Below are 11,338 nucleotides of genomic sequence, written 5' to 3' on the forward strand. Positions count from 1 at the left end.
AGCCTTCCAAGGGAAGGCCTGCTGTACACAACCCTTTGGGTTCACTTCCCTTCTTAAGCCCAGGGCAGTGCTCTCAGCTGTCTGTACCCCAACAGAACCACAGATCATGGCTGGGATTCCCAAGAGTGTGTGCAGCAGAGGGAGATACAGCCATGGAGACACAGAGTCTGATGAAGACCAGAGTGGGTTGAGAAAGACCCAACGCAGCTAGTTTTTGATATGTGTGGATGTCTCCAGCTCGGGGCAAGGAAAACAGACAAATACTGCCAACTAGCTATCTCACCTTTGTGTGGCGGGGATGGGTGAGCCATCAAACCTGCAGGGCACCCAGTGGGACCATCACGGGCTTTGTCGCTGCAGAGAGCTGGGTTCAAACCCTGGCTCTCACTGTTCAGGGCCACGTGACAGAGGGTGAGAGGCTACCCCTCCCTGAGCCCCTGCTTCCTCGTCTATACCGCAGGGATGATGCTCAGGGTGGCGACGGGGATTAAAGAAGACAGGGATAAGAAGCCCCAGCCCCATGCTTGCACCTAGAAGGGCTCTACTCACACATTCTCTGACTCAACTTCCCCACTTCCCCTGCCCGGGAGACGCCACGTCCAGTGACCATGGGAAAAATGAGGCTGCTTTTCTCCAACTGCCAGTGAGTGATGACTAAAGTCAATAATTAACCCCCGCTTGAGACCCAAGTCCAGACATTGCCTATTACAGGCCTTAGCTCTGTGAGAAAAGGATCAGATTGCCAAGCTGCCCAGGCTTAGGCAAGCAGAAATCCCTGGGCAGCCACCTTTGGAAGCCCTGCCCTCATGGACAAGTGACTGGGTCCCTCCTGGGTGCCAGGGCCCTGTGCTGAGAGCCCGCTGAGTCCTGCCCAGGAGGCAGAATTCAGGAAAGAACTGCACTCTCTCGGAGTCCCACTGCCAGCACCATGCCAGGCCTCCCTCCCTGTTGTTACAAAGAGAAATTCTCCCACACAGGCAAGGCCCTTAAAATAGCCCTTTGGGCCTGGGCCATCAGGAAACGGAATAAAGCTGGGTCGGAATGGGGCCTACCATGAAAGAGTTCACAGAGCAGCCGCTTCAAACGCCAGAGACAATCCCTCAGTGCTCAGAACCCTCAGGTGGGCAAATCCGCAAGGCAAGCCCTCTTCACGAGGAATACTACTCCCCAGGAGGACCCTGTGCTGAGCCAGGAGAAGCCCCTGCTACCCCGGGAGAGGGACCCACATGTAAAGCACAGTGACAGTGTGACACCGGCATTGCCGAGGGCAAGGGGGTCAACATACCTCGCCCCGTGCTTGACTAACAGTGCGACCTCAATTTTCTGAGTCAGTCTCTTTATGAATAAAACAGGGTTTAAAATGCACACCCGCTCCATCCCTTACCCCACCTGCTCCGCCTGAAGTTCCTACCAGCACTGGGCAGCACCCCACCCCCCACCCCCTGGAGTGATCAATTTCCACCAGGTCTGAAGTTCACACTCCAGGGATCCCAGAGACAGACAGGAGGGCCCCCACAGGCCCCGCTGCATAATTTATGCTGCATTGATACACACAGAGGAAGGGATCCGGCCCCCACCCCACCCACGCACTTCCACCCAGGCTCAGAGAGGGCGGCTTCCTCACCAGGCAAAGGAAATGACAGCAAAGGGCCTGAGACGGCCGCTGAGTGGAGGGCAGAAAGCACAGCTGCTTCCACATCACTAGCTCAGCCCCCTGGAGGTCACCTCCTCCCCTCAGGTGACAGCAGGCAGAGATGGCACTGGAAATAGCTCTGTATTTCCCGTTCACAGAAATGGAGAGAAGCAAAGTTCCCAGAGGTGGCTTTCTAGAGAACATCTTCACTAAGGGCCTAGAATGGTCCTGAATTGACCCTGGTTACAGGTTTCTTGGGGCGGAAGTATGGCAGAGGGACCTTGTCTAGAAATTTGCTCGAATCAGGAAGAGCTGCTTTTTGTAAAGCATCTCCTTCCCAAATGATGAAGAAACCAGACAGAGGGCGCTAGGACTCCTTCACACAGCTATTTTCGCTGGGTTCAGCATTTTCCAAAGCAGCTTTCATATCTATCTTCCCCTCTGCAACACAGCAGGCCAGAAAGGAAGCAATGAGCCCATTTTCTAGATGGGCAAATGCAGATCGAGTGGGGAAGGTGAGATGTGGAAGGTCTCCCATCTTAAGGAGCCAACCAGCCAGGCCTCAGGTGGAATCTCCTTGGGGCCTGGTCTTCCCAGATGCGACGAGATCGAGGGCTGTGAGGCTGCTATGGGGACAAGGTCAGCTTTGGAGCCGGCAGGCCTGGGTCAGCTTCTTAGCTGCATGGTGTTTGGCAATTCATTTTAAGCTCTCCAGACCTCGGCATCCTGGCCTGTATGAAGCGGATGTTGGTAGTAACGACATGCTTTAGTACGCCGTTTTGAGAGTTTCCATGTAAAACTCAGCACGTAAAAAACATTTAGAAATGTTAGCTGTTATTATTACATTTTCCCGAAAGAATCAGGCTTACTGGAACATCTGACAGTGGGGTGAGGGTTAAATAAACCAAGAGGTAGTTTGAAGCACTGTTTTTCTAACTAAAACCGGTTGAGAGAGATGCTGAGATAGAAGACAACGCTGGCCTGAAAGTTTCAGGTGACACTGAGACTTTGGAGACATCCTGGGCTCCTAGAAGGCTGTTCAGCATTAGCCCCCAGACCCTCCGAGAACAAGGGTCTCCTCTCTTGCCACTGGGGTGCTTGAGCGGCAGCGCTGGGGACTGGAGATGGGAATGACCTCACCATGACAGAAGGCCTTGGCGGCGGGGCCCTCCACGGATGTGGCCCAAAGCAGTCAACGCCTCACTTCTTGCTGCCCCTCCACCACCCTCACTCCCCAAGACCTCTGGGGTGCAATCAACTTTTATGAAGCAGCCTGACCTTTCCAAGTAAGCGCTATAAACAGAGACAGGCCAGGCTCTGGCCTGCCAACTATAGAGTCCCCAACACAGAGAAACGGTTCCCAGCCCTACATAGGTAGCTCTGTTCCCGCCATGGCTGCAACAGCAACCCTAGAGCCAATTCTGGGGCTCACCAGAAGGACCCCACAGTAACAGGCAGGTCCCTGTCCCCTGCAATCCTTGGGAGGAATGGAAGTTGCGGAGGTGAAGCCTCTAGACGGGTATGTGAGACTCTCAACAGCTGGCCGCCCTTCCTTCCTATCCTCCCCAGCTTGGGTTTTGCCCGTGTTTTCCTTGCACGTTCCACCTCCAGCACCTTTGCTTTTCCCTTTCTTGGCATGCCTTCCCCACTTTTTCCCACCTAAACCCTATTCTTTCCCACCCAATCCCCAGTTACTCCTTGAGGCCCATCATGAAGCTGGCCTTCGCCAGTCAGTCTTCCCTGAAAAACTCCAGTTCACAGAGAACTCCTTCTGAAGCTTTGAAAGTGAAACTGTTGGTTGCTCAGTTGTGTCCAACTCTTTGCAACCCCATGGACTGTAGCCCACCAGGCTCCTCTGTCCATGGAATTCTCCAGGCAAGAATACTGGAGAAGGTTGCCATTTCCTTCTCTAGGGGATATTCCCAACCCAGGGACTGAACCCAGGTCTCCCACATTGCAGGCAGATTCTTTACCATCTGAGCCACCAGGGAAGTGGGTCTCAGTACAAACGCCTATGCAGGGCTAATATGTGCCAGCTACTGGTCTAAGCTCTTTACATTTATCAGCTCATTTACTCTTCACCACAGCCCTTCGAGCTAGGTCCTATTTCCCCCTCGTTTTTGTTTGTTTGGCTGGTTTTGTTTTTAACAGGTGAGGAAACTGAGGCACAGAGAGAGAAGGAACTTGCACCAAATCCCAGGGCAGTAAGTGGTAGAGACAGGATTCTGGCCTGGGGATAGCAGAGCCCAGGGACTCTCCAACAGTACAGCCTTCCAGACACACATCTTACTCTCTCTCAGGAGGTGTGGCCTGGACTCCTCGGTTCCTTTCACACTCCTCACATGTGACCTGGCTCTCATGGGGAAGAAAGTGACAAGCTCATAGACTCCTGTATCAGATGCCAGAGTCAGGATCCCAGCCCTGACACTGAATTACTCTGAGTGAGAGCTGCATAAACTCTCTGGGCCTCAGTTTCCACACCTGTAAAGTGGGGATAAAAACACTGACCTACTTCACGGGGAGGTTATGATGTTAAAATGAAATCCCCTCTGAAAGGTCTCTTCTGCACTGCCTGGCACATAGCAGGCACTCATATACTGTTTTTCTCCTCCTTCTCACTGCATCTCGACATCCTCACTGGATTCTGCTCAGCACCTGCTGTTAATGTGAGCCACCTGGAGGCTCCTGGGGGCCTCCTTGTGGCCCAGTGTGCCACCCTCCCTCCCTCCCGTCCTGACTCCACTACACATAGCAGCAGCCGAAGCAGCCCGGCCCAGGCGAGAAGTCACACACAGCCCTGGGAATTGCCTCCTGAAATGCTGATCACCCTCCTGGACTCTTCCGTTATTGTTGGCAATAGCCACGGCAGAGAACACCTCTGGCCCTGACTCAGAAACTGTTTCCAAAGCCAGAGTCTCCACCTCATTTCCCACACACACCCCTTGTCCTTCCTGTTCCCGGGATCCCTGTCCTAACCCATGATCCTGTTCCTGGACTCTCAGAACTCAAGAGAAGTAAGTGTGACTACCATATGTATAACTCTATTACTTGTTTTATTTCATTTAATAAAGAGGCAAAAGAGAACAGAGTTGCCTGTTAGGCTTTTTCTGGCCAAGAAATAGTCTGGTCAGTGACTCAGGCTGCGGAAATTAGAAGGCAATTTCCAGGGACCGCGGTGCAAACCCCAAAGTCAGAAATCCTAACAACACTCCTCTAATTCACTGCCTCCACCGACAATTAACTCATGCTGGCCTCGGAATATCTCTTTGGAAAATGCAGCAGCTGGCGCTTATATTTCTGGAGCTGGAACCGGTCTCCAATGACATCAAATAGGTTTATTTTTCCCTTCCCTTTGCCTCCCCTCTGCCTGCCACCACACATGGTGATTCCAATCCCGATTTGTCCCCCCAAGCCCTCGCTCGGCTGGCTCTAAAGAGGACCATGATAAATGGCTGACTGTGTTCCTTCTTCTATCAGCCTTGAAGGATGTGGTTGGTTGTTCCATGAGCAGGAATCCTTGTCAGACCCATGAATCACCCCTAGATCACTTCCCTCCTTGGAGCAGGAGAAAAAACTGTTCTTATGTGTATGTGTGAGAGAGAGAGAGAAAGACAGACAGACAGTAAGAAAACATGTGTGTGTGCTCTGTCGCTTCAGTGGTATCCAACTCTGCACCTCTATCGACTGTAGCCTACCAGGCTCCTCTGTCCATGGAATTTCCCAGGCAAGAATACTGGAGTGGGTTGCCATGCCCTCCTCTAGGGGATCTTCCTGACCCAGGGATAGAACCCATGTCTCCTGCATTGCAGGCAGATTCTTTACCCTTGAGCCACCTGGGGAGCCCAAAAGAAAGCAGGGAAGAGTGCTAACCCACGTGTGGCACTGACTTTGGGGCAGGGATCCTATCTGACCTTGCCCTCACCTGCAGCACCTCTCGACTCCGCTCCCCCAACACACGCTCCTTCCCAACACACCAGGAAGCCAACACTTGGACAGCTCCAGGAAGCCCTCCAGGTCTGAACAGCTGCTCCTTGTTTATCTGTTTCTCTTGTTTGTTGGGTGTTTTCCATGGGGCATGTAGCCCACTTTCCCATCAGACTGTGAACAGCTGGGCCTTCCATTTTTGCCTCAGTCTTCCCTTCTCTCACAGCTTCGCCTATCAGATTCTAAATGTACTGAAGGGTTTCGGTGATAAGGAGCACCAGACAGAAGCTAGTATGCTGAGTACCCATGATGGGCGCCAGGTACTTGCTTCAGCTGTGCCCAACTCTTTGTGACCCCATGGACTGTAGCTTGCTAGGCTCCTCTGTCCATGGGATTCTCCAGGCAAGAATACTGGAGTGGGTTGCCATGTCCTCCTCCAGGGGATCTTCCTGACCCGGGGAGTGAACCCACGTCTCTTCTGCCTCCTGCATTGGCAGGAGGTTTCTTTACCACTAGCGCCACTAGGTAAGGCACTAAAAGTAAAGCTTTGCCCCCAGACTATCTCAGATCAATTGTCCAAAATCCTTGTAAGGTTACAGATGAGGAAACTGAGACCCAGAATGGCTGGCTCCAGGCTGCTCACCCAGGCCAAGAGTCAGAGCCAAGATTCAAACCCTGATCTGCCCAACACCAGTAATTCTACAGTGGGACTGGCCTGAGAAGACCCTGTCCATACTGCAGCTGTACATCCTTCTTCCCGTGGGGCTGGATCCACAGTCTAAAGGCTTAAGGAAAAAAAAAGAAAGGCAGAGAAATGAATGGGTCTATGCCCAATTCCTAAAAATGTAGCTCCCAGGACCAAGCCTCAAATCTGCGATGCTCTAAACACACAGGAGAATGTATTATTTCTCCAGGGTGGATCCTTCATTTATCAGCTCAGGCATCACTGAAGAGCAGACATCATCTTGGGTTTCTTCTAATCCCCTGCCTCACAGTGACCTCCCCCATTGCCGGTCACATGCCCTCCTCTGGGAACCAGGTGAACGTCTCACATAGTGAGTCAGTCCTCAGCGCCTCCTGGCATTGCTCTCTCGTTGTCCTGTAAACCTGAGCCTGGTCTCCACAACCAACTCCAGTGGAGGAGAAGGGCCTCACTGTAGGTTCGTATCTTCCTCTGGAGGTGAAGTGACCTGAGCTGACCCATATCTCTAACTGGGAGACCCTTCTCACCAATCCAGGCCTCGGTTCACCCATCTGTATAAAGAAATCAAAGACTTTCCATGGACTGTAGGAATCACATGAAATCCTGCACATTGAGCATCTGGCACCAACGACAGTAACTGCTCACACTGGCTATTATTTGCATTCCCTGAAGAGTCCTGGAGAGGATCAGAACATTCACAACTGGTATTTGTCTGAAATAAACAATCAGGAGAGGAAATGACTGCGAAAGCACAATGCCTCTCAAATCCAAACAACTAATTTCTTGTTTGCTTTAGATGCACTAGCTCCTCTTCAACACCATATGACTTGATTTACACCTACACATGCGTGTGGGTGCAAAGAATGTGAACCAGAGCTCACATCCTTATGGAAAGTTGTCAAAGGTAACTGCAGTTTGCATCCACCATCATTAGGACCATTTGAAAGACAAGTGTTCTGAGGCCAAATCTAGTTTACCTAAGGTCTCTCCAGGGACAGCTCATAACAGCTGATAGAGGAGCCCAACTCCAGGCAAGGAGCCTGGTCTAAGCAGCAGCTGCCTACCTCCCCCAAACACTCCCCCCTCCCAGCATCCTAACCAAGGCCTTGGCAGAGAGGAAGGAAGCCAAGGGCTGACAGTACCACCCAAATGATGCAGGTCACCTGCCTGCCCTTTCATAAACAGGCCAAAACACAAGACCCTTGGTATCTAGGCGGCTCCACCCCCATCCCAGAGACAAGCCTGCCTTTGGCTGGATGTCCTGAGAAGACCTCTGCAGTGTGTTCCCAGCGTTCTGGAGCCGGCAGAGCCCCTCCTGCTTGGGCCCCAAGGCCTCTCATCAGCTAGCTCCGGCTAACGTGCACATCCCATAAAGCCGCTCGTCTCTGCAATTTACCAAACCGCAGACTCAGAATTCACCATCACCTCACCAGGAGAGGCGGGAAGAAGGCAAGCTTCTACAGTGTAGAACGGCTTCCAGGACATACATGACACGGGCGCAGTGTGTCCTGCCAGCTACCCACACCAAAGTGCCTTGGCCAGAACACTTGACCTTCTGGTGTGTGGTGTCGGCCATGCAGAGGCCAAGGGAGGAGGCGACCCTGGGCTTCAGAGGCACTGCCTCCCCACCTGGCTCCTCCTGCCCTGTTGGGCCCGTCGACACATTCTACTATCAGCCCCCTCTCCTGATGCATTAATGTCCCACACAAGCAGGAACCTCTTGCTATGACCAGATATTTGTCTTCCTCGTCAACCCCAACCAGCCTTCCAGGGTACTCAGATGAACCCAACCCAGGTGATGGGCAGAAGGCCAGTTAGACCCAGGAGCTGTGACTTGCTGTGTCACAAGCGACTCTACCCCAACCGGTTCTCAGTTTCTCCGTCTGTAAAATGAGGGGTGGAGTCTCATGAGTCCTCAGGTCCCTGCCAGCTCCACTGTTCCCTAACACACAACACTGTCTCCTTGAGCTGTTTTCCACAACCTGCGTTCAGGGCTCTGTATGCCCCCGTCTGCTCAGTGACATCACTCCCGGCCCACACATAGCGTCATTGATTCTTACCACAGGAAGTGGAGACGTCCCAGAAAACACTATTCATGAAAAGGGAGGAAATGATCATGTCAATGGAACTGGACGGGACTCTTTTTTTTTTTTTGTATTTTTAATAACAGAGAACAAGTTATTAGCAATCTTAAAACCCCAAATCTTTCTTCCTTCTTGCCAGACCATTAATAGCTGCTTTTCAAAAGTGCTTTTTTAGTCAGAATCACGCCAATCATAAGCTACCAACTAATGAGTGCCTTATGTGCCAGGACTGCACTAAGTGCTTTGCATGGATGATCTCATTTAATTCTCCAGACAATCCTATGAAATAGATACTACTATTATCCTCATTTGAAAAATGAGGAAACTGAGGTCCATGGAGGTTCAGTAAGTTGCCCAAAGTTGCATAGCTAGTCAGTGTCTGAGCCAGGCTTTGAACGAGAGCCTCTCACTCAAAGCCTCAGCACTAACCACCTCACAACCTTGTTCGCAATGAGCCCCCAGTCCCTTTAGCAATGCTCCTGGCTAGTGCGTCCCACCTCTGTAACCTTGGACATCACTGGCCAAAGTTAAGGTTTGATGTTTCACCTGAGATCCACAAAGAGTGCCATCTGTTGAAAGCAATGCCTACCCTACCTGAGGACTACTAGAAAAGAAGCCCTAAAACTGCAACATTCGAGAAAAGAAGTTAGGAAGGCTGACTTCATAATAAGGGCTGGGATATGCCAATGGACATCTGCCTCAGAGGAGGGCGACCACATGGGAACCCAAATCCTCCAAAGACAGCTTTCTCAAAAGGGCAGGGGAAGATGCTTGCTGGGCCACTGAAACAAAAGGACGAACCCTCCCACCAGTACCCACCTTTCAGTCCCCTCAGGAACCAGACTCCTTGGTTTACTTCCTCCCCAACCTGAGCCCAAGCTCATTTATTCCACTAAAAAGAAACCCGAAGATCAGAGCTATTGGGGATAAAGACAGAAAGAGTAGCCTGAGGCTGACATTAGGACAAATCCAGTCCCCTTCCAACAAGGAAATAAAAGGCAGAGATCAATGTGCTGTCTAGGGCAGCAACCCACAGCCTGTTTTAATTGTGAAAATTAATGCTTTGAGCATTCTAAATGCTCCTTTAAATGCCTAATTTGCAAATAAGATACAGTCCTTGCTGTCTGTCTCTTCCTTCTCAAGAACAGGAGCAAAGCCGCTAGGGCTGGCAGCCTCGGGCACCAAGGAGCACCATTTACTTCCTAAGGTGGGAAGGATGGGAAGACGGGATGGGCTGAGATGAAAGGGCGTCGCGTCCTACCGGCCCCCAGCTCGGCTCGGTCAACCTTAGCCCCTTCTCATTAAGTTTGGGGAGGCAGGGGGAGGGGCAGCCGGCCGCTCCTCGGAGACCACAGCAAACATTTCCCTCCTCGTGTCGGAGACGGAGCATCACTTAAGAGGAAATGAACCCTGGTTAAGGGTCACGTCCAGAGGAGGGATAAAAGGAAAAGCCACAATTTTCCTCACACCGACCGACACGAGGGCTTTAAGAAGGAAATCAAAGCTCAGGGCTGAGGGTGGAGGTAGGGCAGGGGCGCGGCGGCTTCTCTCGGGCCCCCAGACCCAAGCCTGGGGAGACAGAGACCAGGGCACAAGTAGGAGGCTCGTGCGAGGCGTCTTTCCCCGGGACAAACCTCCGAAAGCATCTCGGTCTGCGTGCGCCTGAGCGACCCGAGCCCCCAGGGAGGGCCGGGAAGATGCTCTTTCCCAACGGAGCTTCCCAGCGAGGGTTTGAAGAACGTTCCCCCCACCATCCGTCAAAGCTCAGGCGGACAGATGACTTCACCGTTGTAACAGACAAGGGCAGCCACTTGCCAATTCCAACGCCAAAAAAAGAAAACGGGCGTGGGGCGGGGGGTGGGGGGGAGCAGTGGAGGAAGGTCAGAAAAGGCTTCCCTGGAGATCACAGCCCTGCAAAGAGACTCCGCTGCCCAAGGCTACCCTGTCGGCGCTCAGTTCCGGGACTTACCACGGAGAGGGCCGAGGGGCCACCCAGGGGCCCTCAGGGGGTTCCTGGCCAGCCTCCCGCAGGGGTCGTGGGGGCGTACTCACATAGTGCTTGGAGGGGTTCCTCCGTTTCTCCACGTCCACCACGGTGGCATCCTGCACGCAGTAGGCGAGCATCTTCCCCCACAAAGCGAGTTGCGCCCCCCGGCGGCGTCACCTTCTCATCCCGGTCCGGCCCCGGCTCCTTGTCCCGCTTCCCGGGTCCCCGGGTCTCCCCAGCTCCCTCGGTCCGGCGCGCCGCTGCCCGGGCTCCCCAAGCCCACAGGTACCGCCGCTGCGCGGGGGCTGTTCAGAGGGCACGCGGGCCCCGTGCGCCCGGGCGGCTCCCCGCAGGCCTGCCGCGCTCCCCTTCCCTCCCGCGCCGCCGCGGCTCTCCGGCTCGCCCGCCCGCTCTCTCCGCCGCCCGGTGGGTCCGGCGGGAACTGGCGGAGCACAGGAGGGGCGGGGGTGTGTCCCGCCGGCGAGGGGACGGGGCGGGGGCCCCGGAGCCCGCTGTCAGCGCGCTGGGGAGGGGCCGGCGGCGCCCCTTCTGTGCGCTCCGGCTCCGGGGGGCTCGGCGCTGACGGAGGCTGCGGCCGCTGGAGGCGGAGGCAGGGCCGGGCAGGCAGAGAAGGGAGGGGAGGGGAGAGAGGGGAAGCGCGCGGGGAGGGGCTCCGGGCCCGGGGGAGGGGCTGGGGCGGCGGGGAGGGGGGCTGCAGCCGGGCCCCAGAGGCCGGAGCGGGCCCGCGCGCCCCCACCGCGCACGGAGCGCAGCCCGCGGCCTGGCGCGGCGCTGGGCGACCTCGCCGGGCGCAGGAACTCGGGTGGCTTCGGCGGGAGGAGGGGGAGGGGGAACAGCGCGCCCCAACCCTGGCCTTCGGTCTGGGAGCGGATCTGTGCCTTTCGGCTCCCACCTTCACGGCCCCCTCCCACTCCTGTCCCCCAGAGCTCTTTCATGAAAAGTAGTTCATTACCCCACTGTTTTCGCTCAGGCCCTCCGAGCTGGAG

At 54.4% G+C, this 11,338-nt stretch overlaps 1 protein-coding gene across 1 annotated transcript in view; it reads right to left on the reverse strand.

Annotated features, from left to right (window-relative positions):
* SH3PXD2A (SH3 and PX domains 2A) overlaps positions 1-10,957 on the reverse strand; it is a 249,549-nt gene extending 238,592 nt beyond the window's left edge. The window contains exon 1 of the mRNA XM_055424728.2: positions 10,397-10,957. Within this exon, the coding sequence (XP_055280703.2) occupies positions 10,397-10,468 (72 nt within the window). The 5' untranslated portion in view covers positions 10,469-10,957. The remainder of the gene's footprint in view (positions 1-10,396) is intronic.
* Between the last annotated feature and the right edge of the window lie 381 nt (positions 10,958-11,338).

This window comes from Moschus berezovskii, chromosome 12 (assembly GCF_049115385.1).
Source record: "Moschus berezovskii isolate FMDL1 chromosome 12, NW_MosBer_1.0, whole genome shotgun sequence".
NCBI lineage: Eukaryota > Metazoa > Chordata > Mammalia > Artiodactyla > Moschidae > Moschus > Moschus berezovskii.